This window comes from Physella acuta, unplaced genomic scaffold (genome assembly GCF_028476545.2).
Source record: "Physella acuta isolate Inbredline_101_S28 unplaced genomic scaffold, ASM2847654v3 ptg000021l, whole genome shotgun sequence".
Classification (NCBI taxonomy): domain Eukaryota; kingdom Metazoa; phylum Mollusca; class Gastropoda; family Physidae; genus Physella; species Physella acuta.
This window is the reverse complement of record NW_026731541.1, coordinates 270,649-295,922: the sequence shown is the minus strand read 5'-3', so window position 1 is coordinate 295,922 and position 25,274 is coordinate 270,649. Positions and strand designations below refer to the sequence as shown.

General features: G+C 43.7%; 1 protein-coding gene across 2 annotated transcripts in view; it reads right to left on the bottom strand.

Annotated features, from left to right (window-relative positions):
- Positions 1 to 9,789: 9,789 nt before the first annotated feature.
- The window catches only part of LOC131940338 (uncharacterized), a 28,206-nt gene continuing 12,721 nt past the window's right edge, over positions 9,790 to 25,274 (bottom strand). For both annotated transcript variants that reach the window (XM_059298976.1, XM_059298977.1), the window contains exons 3-4: positions 13,553 to 13,797; positions 9,790 to 13,015 (exon numbers count right to left, since the gene is read on the bottom strand). In XM_059298976.1, the coding sequence (XP_059154959.1) occupies positions 12,803 to 13,015; positions 13,553 to 13,797 (458 nt within the window). In that variant the 3' untranslated portion in view covers positions 9,790 to 12,802. The remainder of the gene's footprint in view (positions 13,016 to 13,552; positions 13,798 to 25,274) is intronic.

Below are 25,274 nucleotides of genomic sequence, written 5' to 3'. Positions count from 1 at the left end.
CTACCACTATAATCAACAACACAAATGCTGGCACCCCTACACGGCAAATGGGATGGTCTAAACGGCTTGGGTGTACACCGGTGGACGCTAAGTCGTGTTTACACCGTGCCACATGTTTTATTCATCGCCCTTGGCAATGATGGGGGGGGGGGGGGTATCTACTATCAGAAATTCGATACTTCCAACCAGTGACCTCCCTTCTCGTGCCATCCACCCGTCTGTCTGCACGTGCCAAGATGACATCAGACATATAAAAAGTAACAGCACCTAGTGGCACACGGGGGTAGCTCGACTTTTGATTGGGGACATTCGAGCATTACTAAATCAAATGGAGCACTTGGCCATGTAGTTTAAGGTAGATCAAGGCATATCTTCGGGGGTGGGGGGGGGGGGGAAGCATGTCTAAGATCCCCCCCCCCCCCCGAACGAAATATAATTTATTATAGAAAACATATACCTTCACATGTAACCGCCCCCCCCCCCCACGGAAAATTGTGTACGACCCCTCTCCCTTCTGAGTCGTAAAGCAACACTGACCCCCACACCACCCAGTCCTTAGTTACAGATCATAAGAAAATGTCATGTGACTGTCTGGTGTAGCCGCGACCAAACAGCCAAGTAGAAGAAATATGTTTGGATCACAATAAAGCTTCTTATAGTCTACCGAGTACTACACATGTAATGTTCTATACCTTTAATGTGCTACACAGGGGCGGAACTACAGTGCCGCCAGACCCCGCAATGCGGGGGGGCCCAGACCAATTGGGGGCCCAAAAATCCAGGCTAAATTATTAAAAAAAAATTAAAAAAAAAAAAAATTAGATGGAGGTCGAGTTATCTTTCTTCTACAGTTACAAACAAACACGATAGTCGGCAAACGTCTTTGAGAAAAATGCACAGACTATAGCTCGAGAGACCGCCAGACATATAGACAACTTCAAAGACGAAGCATCTGAAATTTGACTGTGCCGGCACGCTTTGAAATCGGGCTGGGGAAATGTTGCGGCGAGGCGACTATCCTGGTCTTCTAGACGATCGGAAAAAGTCGGCACTATTGATGTAGATGTTTATCGGCGCTTTCTTGTCCCCTTCCCTTCCCAACTCTCTCCCCCCCCCCCCCTGCCCCCTACCCCTCACCACACCCTTACTCTTACAATAAGATGTAATGCATAGATTAACGAACCGTCTATGAACTGTAAACTGACCAGTTCTGCACATTTTGTTAAAGACACTAGTCAGTAGTTGTTCATTTACCTGATGAACAGGGGCGGAACTACAGTCCCGCCAGACCCCGCAATGCGCGGGAAGGGGGGGGGGGCAGGCCGTTTAGGGGCCCACGGCTGACCAAAATTAATATATTTTTAAAATTTTGAATTTAATTTTTGCCTTAATATTTGGTTTGTAAAAGAAAAACACTGTAGCTGCGGTACGATTATCTTTATTTTACAGTCACTATACCACGCTCTTCCGCAAAAGATAAAATCCATTACAGAAACTACAGTGTAAAATATAGGCAACTCTTCAAATTTTGAATGACTTCTTTGACTCGTTGCCCCCCCCCCCCCCTCCCTTTGATAGCTAAAAAGAGGACACGTAACTGTTTGACCGATCCTCCAAAGTGTACTGTGGCGGATGGGGCAGGGGATGGGGACCTAAAAGGGGGTTAAAAAATTGTCGACAATTTTTTTTACATATTTAAAACAGTTATTTATAGTTGAATTTTTTAACCTTCGTCAAGGCCGAGTTCTATTTCCCTACAATCAAACACACGCTGTCGCCGGCAAAATTCTTTAAAAAAAACAAACAACAAAGTCCATAGCACGAAAAGCCGCTACATATGAAGTGGGCTTTCATGATGCGCGGTTTTTATTTGCGGCATTGGTAGGGAACCCGAAATCCATTGTACGTTTTTCAATGTTAATATGTGTTTGTGATAGTGGTTGAATTTGTATCCTGTACTATCTTGTATCGTACAAATAATTTTAAAAAAATAATATAATACTAGAAACTTCAGTTTTATATACTATACGTTTACTTGTTTTTGATTTTACAAGAAATATAGTAAACTTCTAAGGCCTATACTTCAAATTATCTCCCCTGAGTAAGTTTTACAATGGGCGATGCTGACGTACATAGATCAAGGCGTTTTGTTGTCCCTTTCAAGTTTTTTCCCGAGCCGACCCCTATCCCATCCCTCTTTTTCAACCTCACAAGTATCGAGGAGATAAATGTATCGTTTATGAACTACTGCCTAACCGTACGATTCACCACTTCAGCACATTTTGTCAGACACTAGACAGCACTAGATCTAGTCAACACATATTAATTTACTTTCATAGTATCAGGCACATCTAATTCACAAAACAGGGCAGGTAAGATTATTTTTTATATAATTATTTAGAAATTAATTAGAACGTTTAGAATTAATTGAACATTATTAATAGTCATTGAGGTGGGGGTGTGTGAGGGTCTGGCTTTTTGTTAATCCCCCCCCCTCCCCTAAATCAGATGGTTATCCAACGCGTGACCTGGTCACATACAGTTGTACATGTGTAAAACATTTTTCTCTCTATTATTATTATGCATTACTGCATCATTCACCCAATCGCCATGAAAACTTGGGAAGCTGTTGAGTACAACCCCGCAAAGGTTTCTGTCATAGGCCTAACATTTGTACATATTTGAGTGGGGACTCCTAACGGAAATATGTGATTTAGCCAGTGGCGTAGGCAAGGGGGGTTAGAAGGGGTCGTAACCCCCCCCCATAGACCCCTCGGTATATATATATATATATATATATATATATATATATATATATATATATATATATATATATATATATATATATATATATATATATATATATATAAAGTATGAGGGGGGTGCAAATCGAAAGTTTGAGCGGGGGGGGGGGGGCAAATCAAAAGTTTGAGGGGGAGGTGCAAATCGAAAGTTTGTCCCCGTGTAAAAATTGGAACCCCCCCCCCCCTTGAGACGATCCTGGCTACGCCACTGGATTTAGCGCCCCGTGATCCTGCATAAGCGGATGAGGTTACTACTTGAATACAACCGGCGTCAGTGTCATCCTGAGCGCATCACATATGTGCAAATTGGCCCCCACAGACAGTCGTTTAAAAGTTCCCACAACACTAGGAATAAGTCTCGCTACAACACTCGATGACTAAATCTAATTAGGTGTCGCACCAATGTTTCTTCCAGGGTAGACTGTTTTCGGGGGAGGGGAGGGGGGGGGGAGCTCTGCCGGAAGAAACAATGTGTCACACCCATCAGCCGTGCAGTAATGTAACCGGTAGCTCCAAGAGCCCCGTGACTCCCCTGACACCTGGGTCGTCGCCGAGGGATTTACAGCATGCCTTGGCGTGTCTAGTTGGTAGTGTGGACAAACCCGCGCCCTAAGATCCAAGAAATGAACTGCCGACATTGTTAACATTTAATTCAACTTCTGGAAAACAGGGCACACGGTTAGTAACGTTTTGATGAAAGCCTCAGTTTGGTGTGTTGGACTAGATTTAGAAAGGGGCCAGCTCGTGTGTTGGAAAACCTCTGATTTATTCGTGTACCAGATGGAATTTTTTTTTTTTAAATTGAGAGCGAACCTTGTTTTATATATATCTATATATATCTATATATATATATAATATATCTATCTATATATATATATCTATATATATATATCTATATATCTATATATCTATATATATATATATATATCTATATCTATATATATATCTATATATATATCTATATATATATCTATATATATATATATATATATATATATATATATATATATATATATATATATATATATATATATATATATATATATATATATATATATATATATATATATATATATATATATATATATATAGGGGTCCAAAAAAAATTCTGCGGGGGGGGGGGGTGGCTTTTTTTTCTAGTTCCGCCACTGATACACATGACATGTTGTTGTGATTAGATTTAATTGAATTTTGTTTTTTAAAACCCGATCAGGCCAGAAATGAGTATCCTATGTTCGTATTGTGTGTTTATATATATATATATATATATATATATATATATATATATATATATATATATATATATATATATATATATATATATATATATATATATATATATATATACATATATGGGGGGCCCAAAAAAATTTTTTGCGGGGTGGCCCATTTTTTCTAGTTCCGCCACTGGTGCTACACCTTTAATATGCTACACCTTTAAAGTGCTACACCTGTAATGTGCTATACTTGTATATTGCTACACCTGTAATGTGCTATACCTGTAATGTGCTACACCTGTAATGTGCTATACCTGTAATGTCCTATACTTGTATATTGCTACACCTGTAATGTGCTACACCTGTAATGTGCTACACCTGTAATGTGCTATACCTGTAATGTGCTATACCTGTAATGTGCTATACCTGTAATGTGCTATACCTGTATAGTGCTACACCTGTAATGTGCTATACCTGTAATGTGCTACACCTGTAATGTGCTACACCTGTAATGTGCTATACTTGTATATTGCTACACCTGTAATGTGCTACACCTTTAATATGCTACACCTTTAAAGTGCTACACCTGTAATGTGCTATACTTGTATATTGCTACACCTGTAATGTGCTATACCTGTAATGTGCTACACCTGTAATGTGCTATACCTGTAATGTCCTATACTTGTATATTGCTACACCTGTAATGTGCTACACCTGTAATGTGCTACACCTGTAATGTGCTATACCTGTAATGTGCTATACCTGTAATGTGCTATACCTGTAATGTGCTATACCTGTATAGTGCTACACCTGTAATGTGCTATACCTGTAATGTGCTACACCTGTAATGTGCTACACCTGTAATGTGCTATACTTGTATATTGCTACACCTGTAATGTGCTACACCTTTAATATGCTACACCTTTAAAGTGCTACACCTGTAATGTGCTATACTTGTATATTGCTACACCTGTAATGTGCTATACCTGTAATGTGCTACACCTGTAATGTGCTATACCTGTAATGTCCTATACTTGTATATTGCTACACCTGTAATGTGCTACACCTGTAATGTGCTACACCTGTAATGTGCTACATCTGTAATGTGCTATACCTGTAATGTGCTATACCTGTAATGTGCTACACCTGTATTGTGCTACATCTGTAATGTTCTATACCTGTATAGTGCTACACCTGTAATGTGCTATACCTGTAATGTGCTACACCTGTAATGTGCTACACCTGTAATGTGCTATACTTGTATATTGCTACACCTGTAATGTTCTATACCTGTAATGTGCTATACTTGTATATTGCTACACCTGTAATGTTCTATACCTGTAATGTTCTACACCTGTAATGTGCTATACTTGTATATTGCTACACCTGTAATGTTCTATACCTGTAATGTTCTACACCTGTAATGTGCTATACTTGTATATTGCTACACCTGTAATGTTCTATACCTGTAATGTGCTATACTTGTATATTGCTACACCTGTAATGTGCTATACCTGTAATGTGCTATACCTGTATAGTGCTACACCTGTAATGTTATATATCTGTAATGTGCTACACCTGTAATGTGCTATACCTGTAATGTGCTCCACCTTTAATGTGCTACACCTGTAATGTCCTATACCTGTAATGTGCTACACCTTTAATGTGCTACACCTGTAATGTTCTATACCTGTAATGTGCTATACCTGTAATGTGCTACACCTTTAATGTGCTACACCTGTAATGTGCTACACCTGTAATGTTCTATACCTGAAATGTGCTACACCTGTAATGTGCTATACATGTAATGTGCTACACCTGTAGGGTGCTATACCTGTAATGCGCTACACCTGTAATGTGCTACACCTGTAATGTGCTATAACTGTAATGTGCTACACATGTAATGTGCTACACATGTAGGGTGCTATACCTGTAATGTACTACACCTCTGATGGTCTACACCTCTGATGGTCTACACCTCTGATTGTCTACACCTCTGATGGTCTATGCCTGTAATGTGCTACACCTGTAATGTGCTACACCTCTGATTGTCTACACCTCTGATGGTCAACACCTCTGAGGGTCTACACCTCTGATGGTCTAGACCTCTGATGGTCTACACCTCTGATGGTCTACACCTCTGACACCTCTGATGTTCTACACCTCTGATGGTCTACACCTCTGATGGTCTACACCTCTGATGGTCTACACCTCTGATGGTCTACACCTCTGATGGTCTACACCTCTGATGGTCTACACCTCTGATGGTCTACACCTCTGATGGTCTACACCTCTGATGGTCTACACCTCTGACACCTCTGATGGTCTACACCTCTGATGGTCTACACCTCTGATGGTCTACACCTCTGACACCTCTGATGGTCTACACCTCTGATGGTCTACACCTCTGATGGTCTACACCTCTGATGGTCTACACCTCTGATGGTCAACACCTCTGAGGGTCTACACCTCTGATGGTCTACACCTCTGATGGTCTACACCTCTGATGGTCTACACCTCTGATGGTCTACACCTCTGATGGTCTACACGTTGTATGAAGAAAAACAAATGGCCAAAGTTAAAAAGTTTATTGAGATTAAAAAACACAATGCAGGTAGGTCAATTTGACATGAATGACGTCATGGTTTCTTTACGAAAGTTATGTACATTTTAATTGTGTTTTTTTTTAATGCCAAATAATAATTAAGGTTTTATCTCAATGTACAAGCAAAAACAAAATGATAAAATTACAAGCACTCCATGAAAAATGAGGTTCTATGATAAAATTACAAGCATATGTCGTGGAAGATAAAGTTCTAAAAAACTTAAATTTGTTTTTTTCTTTTTAAAAATGTTTTACAAAAATAAGATTTTATGTGTAAGTAACTTGTGAAATATGTGAATAGACACAATTTAGTTCAAACGTGATTAGACAAGATGTCTTGGAGTTGAGCTATTGAGTGGGTTGGCAACTTAACAAAAGCCAACCCGACTGGTTGGTTGGTGAAGGCTTTATGAACAAACGTGAATACATGATAGTTCTCTGCTAGATGACTGAACCCATCAGTCGAGTGTCTGGGTGATGGCACGGTGAGTTCATATCATCTCAGTCTCAGTGCTACACTACATTATACCATACAATAATGCGATACAATAATGCGATACAATAATGCGATGCTGAAATGTATGACTGTCCTAAAAAAATCAATCTATGGGATGTAGTGTTGAGTAGGAATGGGTGGACGGAATGATTTTCATTATGTTTTAGGTGAGTTGATCAAAAAGTGTTAACAGGTTTTGGGTGAGTTGATCAAAAAGTGTTAACAGTACTTGAAATGTTAACGTTACAGTTAACAGGAGCGGACGTGACTGGTAAGTATTGCTGTCTGAAATGGACGTTATGGAGTGTTGGCTTTGGGAAATCCTACACCATAATACTGGTTCGGTGGTTGTATTTGATAGTGGCATGTTTACAAAACTGGTTCGATGGTTGTATTTGATAGTGGCATGTTTACAAAACTGGTTCGATGGTTGTATTTGATAGTGGCATGTTTACAAAACTGGTTCGATGGTTGTATTTGATAGTGGCATGTTTACAAAACTGGTTCGATGGTTGTATTTGATAGTGGCATGTTTACAAAACTGGTTCGATGGTTGTATTTGATAGTGGCATGTTTACAAAACTGGTTCGATGGTTGTATTTGATAGTGGCATGTTTACAAAACTGGTTCGATGGTTGTATTTGATAGTGGCATGTTTACAAAACTGGTTCGATGGTTGTATTTGATAGTGGCATGTTTACAAAACTGGTTTGATGGTTGTATTTGATAGTGGCATGTTTACAAAACTGGTTCGATGGTTGTATTTGATAGTGGCATGTTTACAAAACTGGTTTGATGGTTGTATTTGATAGTGGCATGTTTACAAAACTGGTTTGATGGTTGTATTTGATAGTGGCATGTTTACAAAACTGGTTCGATGGTTGTATTTGATAGTGGCATGTTTACAAAACTGGTTCGATGGTTGTATTTGATAGTGGCATGTTTACAAAACTGGTTCGATGGTTGTATTTGATAGTGGCATGTTTACAAAACTGGTTTGATGGTTGTATTTGATAGTGGCATGTTTACAAAACTGGTTTGATGGTTGTATTTGATAGTGGCATGTTTACAAAACTGGTTTGATGGTTGTATTTGACAGTGGCATGTTTACAAAACTGGTTTGATGGTTGTATTTGATAGTGGCATGTTTACAAAACTGGTTTGATGGTTGTATTTGATAGTGGCATGTTTACAGAAGATTTTGGTCAAGTTAAATCGTCCGAGTTTTCACAGTGTATTTAATACAGGGCAGAAGCTTATAAGATGGCGTCTTCTGTTTGCCTATGACTTTTGTAACTAAATAAAAATTAACACTTGTCATGCTTTAAATCCACAAGTATTAAATAAAAAGTGTCTGCAAACTATCAAGTATTTTTTTCCTACATGCATTTTTTAATAACATGTATCATCTGTATCTAACATCCACACATCCACAAAATCCAGATTTGCCGTGTACCGTCTAACATCAACAAAATCCAGGTTTGTATGTGTCTAGCATTGGTCTATAAAGTACAATCGTCTTCAATCTTTGATATGTTTGGATTTAATACTACAGCGACAAGTTAGTATGGGGAGGGGAGCGCAAATAAACACATGATCAAAATTGAATTGCAACAATTCTCGTCAATATGATATGTTGGTAGGTGGGGTGGGTGGTTATGTCACAGACTTGTGGGGGGGGGGATGTGTCAAAGACGTGGTAGGTTGGGGTGGTGTATATGTGACGTGGTGGGTTGGGGTGGTGTGACGTGGTAGGTTGGGGTGGTGTATATGTGACGTGGTAGGTTGGGGTGGTGTATGTGACGTGGTAGGTTGGGGTGGTGTATATGTGACGTGGTAGGTTGGGGTGGTGTATATGTGACGTGGTAGGTTGGGGTGGTGTATATGTGACGTGGTAGGTTGGGGTGGTGTATATGTGACGTGGTAGGTTGGGGTGGTGTATGTGACGTGGTAGGTTGGGGTGGTGTATATGTGACGTGGTAGGTTGGGGTGGTGTATATGTGACGTGGTAGGTTGGGGTGGTGTATGTGACGTGGTGGGTTGGGGTGGTGTGACGTGGTAGGTTGGGGTGGTGTATATGTGACGTGGTAGGTTGGGGTGGTGTATGTGCCCTGGTAGGTTGGGTTGGTGTATGTGACGTGGTAGGTTGGGATGGTGTATATGTGACGTGGTAGGTTGGGGTGGTGTATATGTGACGTGGTAGGTTGGGGTGGTGTATGTGACGTGGTAGGTTGGGGTGGTGTATATGAACTGGTAGGTTGGTGTGGTGTATGTAACGTGGTAGGTTGGTGTGGTGTATGTAACGTGGTAGGTTGGGGTGGTGTATGTGACGTGGTGGGTTGGGGTGGTGTATGTGACGTGGTAGGTTGGGGTGGTGTATGTGACGTGGTAGGTTGGGGTGGTATATGTGACGTGGTAGGTTGGGGTGGTGTATGTGACCTGGTAGGTTGGGGTGGTGTATGTGACCTGGTAGGTTGGGGTGGTGTATGTGACGTGGTAGGTTGGGGTGGTGTATGTGACGTGGTAGGTTGGGGTGGTGTATGTGACGTGGTAGGTTGGGGTGGTGTATGTGACGTGGTAGGTTGGGCGACATGCAGTAGTTTGACAATTATACACATGTTTAGTGACGTAATAAGAAAGCTGAAAACATGGAACAAAACAAAGCCCTTAATAAAGTGAATGGAGATTTAATTTCTTTTGAAACCAAATGTTAAAAAGTTGGAAACAAACAAGCTGAAAGGGAGAGCATGCTGGTACATAACAATTGGCGATGAATACAAAGTGTCACAGGCTAGTGATCATAGCACATTCAATTCTTTCATGCCAGCCAAAACTGAAAACATATTTACAATAAATCTTCCACAGCCCAAGTCAAAGTCGATCAAAAGTAACACAACTAAAATGTAATACAATCAGAAGTAACACAATCAAAGGTAATACAATAAAAAATAATCAATTCTTAACAAAACGATAATGGTTTGATCTACATCTTAAAGTTTTAAACTGCTGAAGGTTAAGATAACCCACAGAATCAAATACAGAAGGCACCCATTGTGCCGGACTATACAGACGTTTTTAACTCGACATAGTCTTAATATTGATGTCAGAAAACAAATCTTTGAAGTGACAAAAAGACGCATGTATTTCTCTACATTATGTTAGACTAAAACAAGTCATCATTGAAGGCAAATAAAGCTAAACATGTGAGTTCAAACTAAATGGACATGTCAGGTTATGGACATATAAACATTTGGAGATCATTGAATTGAAAACAATCACTAAATCAGCTCTATGTACAAGGACTTTCCATGTAGATTGATGTGGTTACAATTTATAAATCATGGGGGAAAAATAATAGTATCAATAGTAGATTCATTGTATCAATAGCACAATGGTTGTATCAATAGCACAACGGTTGTATCAATAGCAAAATCCAGTTGCTTAAGGCCCCCGTTTGTATCTATAGGGTAAGTCGGGCTGCTGGAACTAGACAAGGCTTCATCCCACCAGTGTGGACTGGAATACAAGCTTAGCTGGTCACGTGGTTTGCTGGGGTTGCTATGGGAGCGACACGTCAACCACCTAGCTCCAAGTTATCTTAGTGCGACAGTCAATGTGTGTGTGGGGGGGGGGGGGTGAGACGGGAGGTGAACACAAACAGCACCATAAGCACAATCACGTAAACATAGAGACCAATTGTTCGTCTCAAGGTACGACAACCCTGAGCTCACACAACAGGGGGCGCTCCTGACTAGTATTTGGTGGGAGTCTCCTGCCCGGCTCTGTAGCCTACATGTAGGGAAGGACTCCCCCCGCTCCCGCTATGTGAGGCTTCAACTTGTGAAAGACACGTGAGACTAGGGTGGTGCAAGCCAGCACTCCAAAAAAAACTTAGGCACCAAATTGTAGGCAATGCAAGCCAGCACTCCAAAAAAACTTAGGCACCAAATTGTAGGCAATGCAAGCCAGCACTCCAAAAAAAAACCTAGGCACCCAATATTATTTAACTGTCGTCACATTTGTTTCGATCATCAGTTGCTATAAGCCAGCAAACTTTTGAGGTTTAAAATTAAGGCAACTTTAATTTCTCAAAAAATAAATACATCAATAAGCTCACATTTGAGAATAAAATTTCCGATACTTAAAATTGATATTGCACTTGGATTCAGCTTGAGACTCTAACGTACAGCGGTGGGAGTGGTGAGACCAATATGGTCGTGATCTCACTTCCGGTGTTACAACGTCAGGACGTTACAACGTCAGGACGTTACAACGTCAGGACGTTACAACGTCAGGACGTTACAACGTCAGGACGTTACAACGTCAGGACGTTACAACGTCAGGACGTTACAACGTCAGGACGTTACAACGTCAGGACGTTACAACGTCAGGACGTTACAACGACTAGAGTCCATGTCTGCTGCTGGTGCCTGCTCTAGCGGGAAAGACATCAAGGGGCGGAAATATGGAGGGGTCATGTAGTTGTATAGAGGGGTGACCTCACCCTACAGCAGGGTGGGGGGGGGGGTTACCCCGCCCTAAAGCAGGGTGGGGAGGGGAGCTACAATCTGACAATAAACTTTTTTTTCGCGCTAATCAAAAGAAACATTTTCCTACAGGTAAACTTTTTTCACGCTAATAAAAATAAAACATTTTCCTACAGGTAAACTTTTCTAAGAGCAAAAGTTTTGACCGAGTTTTCTAGTGGGATTAAAGAAATAACAAGAATAAATGTGAGACAGCTAGCAGCTCAACAAAGGTTTCTGGTTGAGTGAAGAGGGAAACAATAGACTGGGTGACATGGGCTTGCTGCGTCTAATACTCGTCTAAAACTTAATGCATAGAAACTATGTACACACGGAGGACAGGTGTACGCATGGTGTACAGGCATTAGTGCCATGTGGAATGTGGCGTGGTTTGTATATGCTAGTTGACTACACTACAAACTGCTCCAGTCAACTTTTAAATCGCACTAGATACATGCATGACTTTTGGATGTGACTGTAGAAGAAATGAGAAAAAGTGTAAAAAAAAATGAACATCAATATCAACATTGTAAAAGTAAACAAAACCAAAGAACATCCCCTGAATAGCTTGAAATGTCTGAGTTAACCTAGGATGTACAAGTTCAATACAACAACATGTGCTCGGTTAGTGCTGTCTAGACTCCAAGGTCAAGGATTTGTTGCAGTGCTCATTGAGGTCGACGTTTGAAGGATGGAACCAAGCAGTCGATGGACAAATGGAACTCTGGTGCACGGAGACCACAGTACGTGGCAGTTGTTGCACACACAAGCGGCCAAATGTGAGCTTTCTCAACACACCAACAAGTGACGTCAGACAGCTCAAAGTAGGCGGGGCAATAGCTGAGGTCACGTGATTGAAGCTGATCCAACGTGCTCGTCATGAAGTTGGTGCACTAGTCATGAAGTTGGTGCACTAGTCATGAAGTTGGTGCACCAGTCATGAAGTTGGTGCACCAGTCATGAAGTTGGTGCACCAGTCATGAAGTTGGTGCACTAGTCATGAAGTTGGTGCACCAGTCATGAAGTTGGTGCACTAGTCATGAAGTTGGTGCACCAGTCAGCTGAAAACAATTTGGCTTTGGTAGGGTTGAGGTTACTCACTCCGACGTCCCAGAGGTCAGCTTAAATGTATGTCCTTAACCTTTGAGCCGTCGTCAATGGGCCGTGGGCCCCTGACTGCTGGCTCCCTCTGCTGGCCCCGCCTGCTGGTCGGACAGGTCAACTGATGAGCCGCTGCGTGGTAGGCTGACCCGGCGTCCAGTGGCCTCCCGCCACAGCCACTGAAGTCGTCTGATCACCCCGCTCTGTCCCCGGGCAGAGGGGTAGGAGGAGGGGTGGCCGTCAAACAGTTCCTCATTGACGGGGCTCTGTGGGGAGAAACAAATAAATGGTCTAGGCGAGCTCATAATAATGGCTATTAAACACATAGATCGTTATCGTTTCTGGAGATGTTTCAATGAAACAAGCACCCCTGGACTAAAACCAAACCTCAAGCACCCCTCGACTTAAACCAAACCACAATCAAACACAAATGCTACAGTGCCAGCTTGATTAGCTACAGATTGTAAACTACGAGTAAGGCTTTGATGACATAAACCACCTACAGTGTTCATGCATTGGCCATTTTTTGCGAGATAGTTCAATTCTTGTGCTAGATAGTTCAATTATTGTGCTAGATAGTTCAATTCTTGTGCTAGATAGTTCAATTCTTGTGCTAGATAGTTCAATCCTTGTGCTAGATAGTTCAATTCTTGTGCTAGATAGTTCAATTCGTGAGCTAGATAGTTCAATTCTTGTGCTAGATAGTTCAATTCAAGACTTAATCGAGTGAGCTATGTTGGGACCCAATAAATAGTTTAGTAACTAACATGCGTGCAACAAGACAAACAGTGAGGACTACTGACCAATCGTCTGAAGGCTACGAAACTGAAGTTGAATTCGTCACTCATCCTCCTGAGCTCCCTCCCCACCTGTCGCCCAGCCTCTGCCGTCCTCTCTGCTCTCTGCAGGGCGTGGAAGTCGGGCACGGAGTGGGACCGGTCACGTCCCATGGTAGGTATGATGTCAGGTAAGGGGGCGGAGCTAGAATGGAGCCCCAAATGGACACCACTCTCTGAAGAGCGACGTCGCAAGGTCGCGGCGGCTGTTCCTGAAATGACGAAACAAACGCTTTTTGATTGGCTGTTTCTTACGTCTATCTGGTATATGTGGGTCAGTGTTACGAACCAACGTTGCTACATTTTTAAAAAATTACAAATATAAAAAAACCCGCTAGATCTGGGTGACGCATTAAAGAAACACATGTAAGTCGTAAGAGGAAACTTCTTTAAAACAATCTTGACGTAATCACTTCACTCAAGTGTTTACCACTGTCAACAACAGCAGTGCAGTGCTGGGCACATGTAAACAATTATTAACAAAGACCTTGAGTCAACAATCTACCAGAGACACACAAACAATAATGGAAACTTAACCAACATTACAAACACACTAGAATCCTGCGATGGGGAAAATATAGACACGCGTGCGGAAATGGGCTATCGGGATTATTCAGAATGGCACGGTCACTGTAACCGATCTTTCTAAAATGCGAAACGAGAAATGACAGGGCGGTAAAATGCGAAACATACCTGCGGAATTACATTTTTTTCATGCTTGTTTTTCTGGAACTAGAATCTGGGTCTAGATTTTTTTTAATATACAAAAGTTATGCCAATTTTAAATATCGTTGCTGCAGGAAGGCCGACTCACGTTTTCTTGTCAATGGGAGAAAAATCTTGTTTCGGTCGAGGGGTCACTTGTAGTTCAGATTAGTTAAGATATCAGTAGGCCCATAGCATACGTCATAAAGATCGGTATCTAATTTGTCAACAATGTCACGTGACAGTTTTCGCACCCTTCTCGCATTTTACCGCCTCGCCATTTCGCGTCTCGCATTTTAACTAGACCCCACTATTACCACGACCGATAGTGAGACCTTATAAAAATGTATAGAAACAAACAAGGTGTGTCTTGCTATTCCTCAATGGTAAGGCTCCAGGTGTTACTAATCTGTACCTACACGAGTATGTCACTCTGGTAATCTCTCTCTCTCACTCACTACTCAATTTAATATTCGCACCTCAGTGACCCTCTGTGCTCCAGAAAAACCGGACGGAATTTCTTTTTTCAACCTAGGGTTTAGTCAGTTAGTGCCCCCACAGCTGTCACCCCTCAAAGTGTGAACAATGGACTCAACCATGTGTAAAATGTAAGTCATTTGTTCCAACATGGGGCACACGGTGTATTTCATCAGTCCCGTGCGTACTAGTATGGTCATACCTTGATCTTCAATTAGATGGGGTTTTTTTTTCTGCGGTTAATTCTTCATGCATGAGTAAACCTGGTGAGCCAGCGTGAGCCGCACATTGTGCAGGCCATACCCGGCTCCTTCCTGCTTGTGCACGTGTCACTCTATGGATAACGTCTAAGTGAGATTTGGTTAAAGCTTTTGTAGAAACCCACCAAACTCGTTTCTGTGATAAGCTTCTCAATACATGCAGGCAAAAGAAAACATTGAGCATAAAGCAAGTATTTGTTTGATGTTGTGTTCACAAGGACATAATGACAGGATCTGTGTATAAACATAGAAGGTCGATTGCTGCAAAGTTCAGGGGTTAGGGCTGACACACTCAATCACACCCCAGTAGTTGTACTGTCACAAACAGATCCATTTATGTCTTACCACCACACACATCAACTGATCCAGGTCTGACCTACCACCACACATCAACTGATCTAGGTCTGACCTACCACCCCACACATCAACTGATCCAGGTCTGACCTACCACCCCACACATCAACTGATCCAGGTCTGACCTACCACCACACACATCAACTGATCCAGGTCTGACCTACCACCCCACACATCAACTGATCCAGGCCTGACCTACCACCACACACATCAACTGATCCAGGTCTGACCTACCACCCCACACATCAACTGATCTAGGTCTGACCTACCACCACACACATCAACTGATCTAGGTCTGACCTACCACCCCACACATCAACTGATCTAGGTCTGACCTACCACCCCACACATCAACTGATCTAGGTCTGACCTACCACCCCACACATCAACTGATCTAGGTCTGACCTACCACCCCACACATCAACTGATCTAGGTCTGACCTACCACCCCACACATCAACTGATCTAGGTCTGACCTACCACCCCACACATCAACTGATCTAGGTCTGACCTACCACCCCACACATCAACTGATCCAGGTCTGACCTACCACCCCACACATCAACTGATCCAGGTCTGACCTACCACCCCACACATCAACTGATCCAGGTCTGACCTACCACCACACATCAACTGATCCAAGTCTGACCTACCACCCCACACATCAACTGATCCAGGTCTGACCTACCACCCCACACATCAACTGATCCAGGTCTGACCTACCACCCCACACATCAACTGATCTAGGTCTGACCTACCACCCCACACATCAACTGATCCAGGTCTGACCTACCACCCCACACAACTGATCTAGGTCTGACCTACCACCCCACACATCAACTGATCCAGGTCTGACCTACCACCCCACACATCAACTGATCCAGGTCTGACCTACCACCCCACACATCAACTGATCCAGGTCTGACCTACCACCCCACACATCAACTGATCCAGGTCTGACCTACCACCCCACACATCAACTGATCTAGGTCTGACCTACCACCAGGTAACACTGACCCACACACACGTTTTAGCTAGCCTCATGTGTGAAGGCCCCTTAAGCTTGATCCCTGCGATTTACGGTTTCACTTTTTTCATGACCGACTTTTCTTCTCGTTCCTAGGTCATCGTAACCTGGATTTAATAATGCAAATGGCGGTCACACAAGTTGGGTAACAGATTCAGTGGAGCTTGGTGGAGTGGTTGGGCTACAGATTCAGTGGAGCTTGGTGGAGTGGTTGGGCTACAGATTCAGTGGAGCTTGGTGGAGTGGTTGGGCTACAGATTCAGTGGAGCTTGGTGGAGTGGTTGGGCTACATATTCAGTGGAGCTTGGTGGAGTGGTTGGGCTACAGATTCAGTGGAGCTTGGTGGAGTGGTTGGGCTACAGATTCAGTGGAGCTTGGTGGAGTGGTTGGGCTACATATTCAGTGGAGCTTGGTGGAGTGGTTGGGCTACAGATTCAGTGGAGCTTGGTGGAGTGGTTGGGCTACATATTCAGTGGAGCTTGGTGGAGTAGTTGGGCTACAGATTCAGTGGAGCTTGGTGGAGTGGTTGGGCTACATATTCAGTGGAGCTTGGTGGAGTAGTTGGGCTACAGATTCAGTGGAGCTTGGTGGAGTGGTTGGGCTACAGATTCAGTGGAGCTTGGTGGAGTGGTTGGTCTACAGATTCAGTTTAGCTTGGTGGAGTGGTTGGGCTACAGATTCAGTGGAGCTTGGTGGAGTGGTTGGGCAACAGATTCAGTGGAGCTTGGTGGAGTGGTTGGGCTACAGATTCAGTGGAGCTTGGTGGAGTGGTTGGGCTACAGATTCAGTGGAGCTTGGTGGAGTGGTTGGGCAACAGATTCAGTGGAGCTTGGTGGAGTGGTTGGGCAACAGATTCAGTGGAGCTTGGTGGAGTGGTTGGGCAACAGATTCAGTGGAGCTTGGTGGAGTGGTTGGGCTACATATTCAGTGGAGCTTGGTGGAGTGGTTGGGCAACAGATTCAGTGGAGCTTGGTGGAGTGCACGAGCTTTTAACTTATAAGTCTAACCATAACTAAGTGGTGCAGTCATGTCTAACTTACAAATTCTAACCTAAACACCCACTAAAGCAAGAATTGTCCTGAACGTTCAAACATCTTCCAGCATGTAACAAAACATGAAAGTAAAATGGCAGCAAGTTGAGGCGGGGGGGGGGTAATTGAGCTACAGCTGACAGTAAGATTCATTACCAACACTAACCTGACCCCCACGCCCCCAACCCACCGTCGAGTGAAAGGATCTTCTTTCAAGATGGGGAATAGGAACATTATAAACTTCAGTGCTCATTGCACATTCAAACAGATTTTTTGTTTAAATGCTGAGCTCCATAGCGAGGTGAACGAATGTTTAGTTTAAATGTGAAACAGGTCACACCAAACAGAAAAAAAAATGGGTGTGGTTTTTAGCCAATAACTAGAACCTAAGTTACACGTTCGCTTGTTAAGCTGGATAAAAAAAAAACGGACTATCATTGGAGGGTTGGTTCACACTTTTAGAGCAATAGGCCTAGCGGATTTTCCCAATTTTACCAGCACAGATTCACGAATGTCTGCACCAGTTTTACACACCACAAAGAGACGACGCCAAAAATTTACTGCGCAGTTTCTGACACGCATGATGAGACCGCGCTTACGCTTACTTATCTCGAATAGTTGTTATCAAGTGTTTTTTTTTTCTTAACCTGTTTCATGTTTGAGATTGAAGAACAGCTTTCCTTGGCTATAAAAATCTAGTTGGTGTGTAAAGTCAGTCCCAGAACTTGCAAGTAGGCCTACTGTGGCCAAAACTACAGCTGTCCGTAGGGTAGTTACAGGGGTCGTCTGGGGAACTAGTCGAGTAGATACAGGGGTCGTCTGGGGAACTGGTCGGGTAGTTACAGGGGTCGTCTGGGGAACTAGTCGAGTAGATACAGGGGTCGTCTGGGGAACTGGTCGGGTAGTTACAGGGGTCGTCTGGGGAACTAGTCGAGTAGATACAGGGGTCGTCTGGGGAACTAGTCGAGTAGATACAGGGGTCGTCTGGGGAACTAGTCGAGTAGATACAGGGGTCGTCTGGGGAACTAGTCGGGTAGTTACAGGGGTCGTCTGGGGGACTAGTCGGGTAGTTACAGGGGTCGTCTGGGGAACTAGTCGGGTAGTTACAGGGGTCGTCTGGGGAACTAGTCGGGTAGATACAGGGGTCGTCTGGGGAACTGGTCGGGTAGTTACAGGGGTCGTCTGGGGAACTAGTCGGGTAGATACAGGGGTCGTCTGGGGAACTAGTCGGGTAGATACAGGGGTCGTCTGGGGAACTGGTCGAGTAGATACAGGGGTCGTCTGGGGAACTAGTCGAGTAGATACAGGGGTCGTCTGGGGAACTAGTCGAGTAGATACAGGGGTCGTCTGGGGAACTAGTCGAGTAGATACAGGGGTCGTCTGGGGGACTAGTCGGGTAGTTACAGGGGTCGTCTGGGGAACTAGTCGAGTAGATACAGGGGTCGTCTGGGGAACTAGTCGGGTAGTTACAGGGGTCGTCTGGGGGACTAGTCGGGTAGATACAGGGGTCGTCTGGGGAACTGGTCGGGTAGTTACAGGGGTCGTCTGGGGAACTGGTCGGGTAGATACAGGGGTCGTCTGGGGAACTGGTCGGGTAGGTACAGGGGTCGTCTGGGGAACTAGTCGGGTAGTTACAGAGGTCGTCTGGGGGACCAGTCGGGTAGATACAGGGGTCGTCTGGGGAACTAGTCGGGTAGTTACAGGGGTCGTCTGGGGGACTAGTCGGGTAGATAAGGGGTCGTCTGGGGAACTAGTCGGGTAGATACAGGGGTCGTCTGGGGAACTGGTCGGGTAGATACAGGGGTCGTCTGGGGGACCAGTCGGGTAGATACAGGGGTCGTCTGGGGAACTGGTCGGGTAGTTACAGGGGTCGTCTGGAAGAGGGCAGACTTTCAAATGGAGGCTATGACATAAGTTTAGAAACGGGCTGACACATTGGAGGAGGGTGTACTAAAACGCCAGCTGAGTCGTCCACCCCCCTCTCCCCCCCCCCGACACTGTTTCACGCGGAAGTGATATCCGTTGATTGTGGCAGTGCATTCTTTGAAACTGCGTCTCCCACTAATGGGATTGTGTAGTTATGTGAGTCTTGTGTGAGGGGCAGATTAAAGGAGGGTGTAGTCACGAACATTTGAAATTTAAAAAAAAAACTTTGTCAGTTAAATGAGTCAGGGTGGGGAATATCATGTGACCACCGCTAAAAAGTTCTAATGCGACCATCGTCACCACCACTAAACCTGATCTCAAGACACCCCCCCCCCCCTCCCATCCCCCGTCGCGTGCGCGGACCGTTGTCCCCGCGGTTACCTCATCTGCCGACTTGTATTACAACAGGCCGTTACGCCCTTTTCCATTTGGGCAGAGTCAAGGAATCCCCTAGCGGCTTACTGTTAACTTTTCAGGCAAAGAAATGAGAATCCCCCCCCCCCCCCCCCCCCCGCCTACTGTTAACTTGGCACTTCTAGAGATGAGAAGCACAAGTACTGAGTGACAGTTACCAAAACCCACGGCCTTATCAACTTCCTCCAGGGAATTTTCTTTTTCTTTTCTAAAGTCCGTTAAGCTCGCAGACAGCAGATATTATCGCGCTCCCCACCCCACACCCCTTTTGCTGCTGTCACGTGTCTACCGTCTCGAAGTGCTGAACTAAAAATAGTGCTGACGGCTTCACTATAGCGAGGCCAGGCGAAGGATCGTTCGGCGCATGTGTAAGTATAATTAGGTCAAGGAACACCCGTTTTGTTATGGTTTTCTTGTGATACGTAAACTCTCACACCAAAATAAAATAAACATTGCATAGACCTGAAACATATTTAGTGGGGTATTACAGTGGGTTTATTCAATGACTTATCAAGAAAACAAAAGACAATGTAAATACAAGCAACCCTGTACATGGCATAGAGCCGCACGAGCTGCCCTCGTTATCAACCAAACGTGTCTAGACTCGATACTTCGCGGAGTCGATTCAACAAAGCGAGAGAATGAGAAAAGCGAAACGTAATCAGCTCACTTTTGAACCTATCGCCTGGCATTGTCTGGATGCTCATTCACAAAGACGACAGCTTCGTGTTCCAACATGTTTATGGCGGAGATAGCTCACATACAACATATTTGGTTTAGTAACCATGTTCGTTTGGTCGTCTACTGTCAAGTTGAACAAAATCTAAATCTTTGTTCGCTTAGAATGGATTACATGAATAATCGCTAATTATATTTTTTTCAAATGAACCAAATATAGATTGCTCCAGCAGACGCATTAACCCTTTTGTTGTGCTGATCGTGGCGACCATTTATTCCACAGACAAAACTTGATTACAACCAGCCCCTACCCTCGTAGGGGCCAACCAAGTGCAACCATTAGTCATCTGCGCATTTTTTTTAAAAAACAAAATTTTTCCTCACTCAACTGTGTATGACCCCGCCATGACCTCCAGGAAAAAAAATTCTCCCCTTGCCCAAATTGAAGACGCGCAGAACGAGGCTAAAAATGGTCTATCTCCCCCAGTTATCACAACCCGTCATCCTTACGTCAGCCGGTGACATACAAATACGAGGGGGGGGGGGGGGGGGGGGGGTAGTGTGTGTGGAGGCGCTCGCGCTGAAGCTGTTGACATACCGTATTGTTTATGTTTAGACTGGATATGGTCGCTCCGACAGTCTGTCTCAGTGGTTCTCAAACTTTGTGAGCATAACGCCACCATTAATATATTCACTCCACCCCCACTGGCAGTCTGTCTCAGTGGTTCTCAAACTTAGTGGGCCCAGGGCCACCGTTAATATATTCACCCCCCCCCCCCCCACTGGCAGTCTGTCTCAGTGGTTCTCAAACTTAGTGGGCATAACGCCACCATTAATATATTCACTCCACTCCCCCGCCCCCACTGGCAGTCTGTCTCAGTGGTTCTCAAACTTAGTGGGCCTAACGGAGGAGGGGGTGGGGCACGGCAAATAACAATGATGGCAGATGGGCAATCCTATATTGACGACACATCGATGTAAACAAAAAGTGAATGAAACAAAACAATGGAGTGATGTTTTCCTTACGACGTTGATAGTGACGTAATCGCTCGGCATCTTCGTCCTCGCTGAGGTCCGAGTCAAAGACCTCGTCACTTCCGCTCATTGTCCGGCTGTTGGCGGACGGCTCACACGCTCACGTCTGCCAATGTCCGTCTGACAATTGGAAGCTTTGGTTGTGCTCGGTGTAAAACATCCATTCAAATGTCTCGATTGGTGTGCTTATAAATGTGTGTATTCAACAAACGCTACTAGTCTGGTTGTATCAATACACACACACGGACAAACAAAATCCTCCGGACAGAAGAAAACAGTAGAGGTGGAAGGGTGGATTATAGAAAATGTGTTGTTGTCCACCACACGCCAGGGCTACACTACACACAGCAACATCCACACGAATAACACCAACTACACAAAAACCTCCACTGTATGGCGTGTAGAGTTTGAAATATCACTTTTGTTAATATTGCCACTTTATGACCACCAGTGTCCTGAATGTGTGAAGAAACTTGGTGAACACAGTTCTAGAGTCTGCTATGATGGATCTCTGCAAGCTACCATATTGTTGATGTCATCTCTTCTTATCGCTGCTCGTGTGCTTACATCGGCTTATACAACTGTTGCTATTTATAGACATGTGTTGTTGAAACTTGTGTGTTGATACACAAATTAAGATAACATTTAATTAAGGACTGAAAATGTGTCGTCAACATACGCTGGTAAAAATAATTAGCTTTATTTAGTAGATCCTAATTAGCATTAATAATCAGTGTATTTATGTAAACAGTGTGAGTTCTATGTATAGGTCAATAATTCGGAATATATGTGTTTACTTTTTAAATTTGGTGATTTTTGTGTCCATTGTTAACATTGTAGGGACAATATCACGCTGTTGCTGGGGTTACAATGTTGTTACTAAAGTAAACAATAACTGTAGCTAGTGTTACAATGGTGTTGTTACTAAAGTAAACAATAACTGTAGCTAGTGTTACAATGGTGTTGTTACTAAAGTAAACAATAACTGTAGCTAGTGTTACAATGGTGTTACTAAAGTAAACATTAACTGTAGCTAGTGTTACAATGGTGTTGTTACTAAAGTAAACAATAACTGTAGCTAGTGTTACAATGTTGTTGTTACTAAAGTAAACAATAACTGTAGCTAGTGTTACAATGGTGTTACTAAAGTAAACATTAACTGTAGCTAGTGTTACAATGGTGTTGTTACTAAAGTAAACAATAACTGTAGCTAGTGTTACAATGTTGTTGTAACTAAAGTAAACAATAACTGTAGCTAGTGTTACACCGTTGTTCTTATTAAAGTAAACACTAGCTGTATGGTCACGTGATGTACCAGAACAATGTAGAGTCAGTGGATGAGATAAAGGGCTGCCATTAATCTCTCCATACAGTAAAGTAGTGTCAGGTCAAGTGGGCAAAGGCCATTGACCTTTTATGTGTTACTTCGTATCTCTCCAGATAGGAGGCTTGTACACGTGGTTAAAGGTGAAAGGTTAAAAAAGCGAGTGGCTTGAGAAGGCTTGGGTAATAGAGGGGTAATGCCCCTCCCCTCACCCACCCCACCAGCAAACAAGTACCAAATTTGACAAAACAAGCATTGTAATACCATAACATCGCACCAGACTTCGATTAAAAACACGTTTAGTACTGCACTTCAAGCAGCCGTTACGTAATCAAATAATGAGACCTTGATCACGAGCCGGGTTAAATTTTATAGGTTGTGTTACACTTTATTAAGCCTTCCCAGTGGTCCTAAAATTTTATAGGTTGTGTTACACTTTATTAAGCCTTCCCAGTGGTCCTAAAATTTTATAGGTTGTGTTACACTTTATTAAGCCTGCCCAGTGGTCCTATAGTTTAATACACCTGCCCAGTGGTCCTATACGCTTGCTGAGTTCAAATCGAATTTCCTCAGGGGAGAAAATGTTAAGTCACAAACTCGATGGTTTCTTACGTAAAACCTAGCGATACTCGAGTATTTGATAATCTCCACAATAAAGACCAGTGGACCAGCCTAGTGACGTGAGAACCACTGGCCCAACACCACGTCCATTCTCAACCATGTAAGTCATAGTTAACATTCAGCTTAGTCACAGGCCCAGTCAAAACATATTGCATAATTCAAGAAACACTTTCTAATTATAGCATATCATCAACCAATGACTCACCGCACTGTTTAGGTGATGCCAATCTATAGAAACCAAACAATAATTAATTAAGAAGCCCCCCCCCCCAACACGTTCCACCACTTGAGTGAACAAAAACAATGGCCCAGTTTTAAACCAAAGGTCTTGTTTCCGTAAGCCTCGTGTGTACGTGGTGGACGAGTTCACCATTTACAGGGCTACGTACGTGGTGGACGAGTTCACCCTTTTCATCGTTTTTTATTGATTATAAATCATAGTGTACACTGGTGCCGATGGGGTTAAGTCTTCGTGTTAAGTCATGGATAGTCTTCGAAGGTTAGCTCAAGTTAAAGGGTGTCTTCAGGTTAGGTCAAGGGGTGTCTTCAGGTTAGGTGAAGGGGTGTCTTCAGGTTAGGTCAAGGGGTGTCTTCAGGTTAGGTCAAGGGGTGTCTTCAGGTTAGGTTAGGTGAAGGGGTGTCTTCAAGTTAGTTCAAGGGTGTCTTCAGGTTAGGTCAAGGAGTGTCTTCAAGTTAGTTTAGACAAGGAGTGTCTTCAGGTTAGGTTAGGTCAAGGGGTGTCTTCAGGTTAGGTTAGGTGAAGGGGTGTCTTCAGGTTAGTTCAAGGGTGTCTTCAGGTTAGGTCAAGGAGTGTCTTCAAGTTAGTTTAGACAAGGAGTGTCTTCAGGTTAGGTTAGGTCAAGGGGTGTCTTCAGGTTAGGTTAGGTGAAGGGGTGTCTTCAGGTTAGTTCAAGGGTGTCTTCAGGTTAGGTCAAGGGGTGTCTTCAGGTTAGGTTAGGTCAAGGGGTGTCTTCAGGTTAGGTCAAGGGGTGTCTTCAGGTTAGGTTAGGTGAAGGGGTGTCTTCAGGTTAGTTCAAGGGTGTCTTCAGGTTAGGTCAAGGAGTGTCTTCAAGTTAGTTTAGACAAGGGGTGTCTTCAGGTTAGGTTATGACAAGGGATGTCTTCAGGTTAGGTCAAGGGGTGTCTTCAGGTTAGGTTAGGTCAAGGGGTGTCTTCAGGTTAGGTCAAGGGGTGTCTTCAGGTTAGGTTAGGTCAAGGGGTGTCTTCAGGTTAGTTCAAGGGTGTCTTCAGGTTAGGTCAAGGGGTGTCTACAGGTTAGGTTAGGTGAAGGGGTGTCTTCAGGTTAGGTTAAGGGGTGTCTACAGGTTAGGTTAGGTCAAGGGGTGTCTTCAGGTTAGGTCAAGGGGTGTCTTCAGGTTAGGTCAAGGGGTGTCTTCAGGTTAGGTTAGGTGAAGGGGTGTCTTCAGGTTAGTTCAAGGGTGTCTTCAGGTTAGGTCAAGGGGTGTCTACAGGTTAGGTTAGGTGAAGGGGTGTCTTCAGGTTAGGTTAAGGGGTGTCTACAGGTTAGGTTAGGTCAAGGGGTGTCTTCAGGTTAGGTCAAGGGGTGTCTTCAGGTTAGGTCAAAGGGTGTCTACAGGTTAGGTTAGGTGAAGGGGTGTCTTCAGGTTAGGTTAAGGGGTGTCTACAGGTTAGGTTAGGTCAAGGGGTGTCTTCAGGTTAGGTCAAGGGGTGTCTTCAGGTTAGGTCAAGGGGTGTCTTCAGGTTAGGTTAGGTGAAGGGGTGTCTTCAGGTTAGTTCAAGGGTGTCTTCAGGTTAGTTTAGACAAGGGGTGTCTTCAGGTTAGCTTATGACAAGGGATGTCTTCAGGTTAGGTCAAG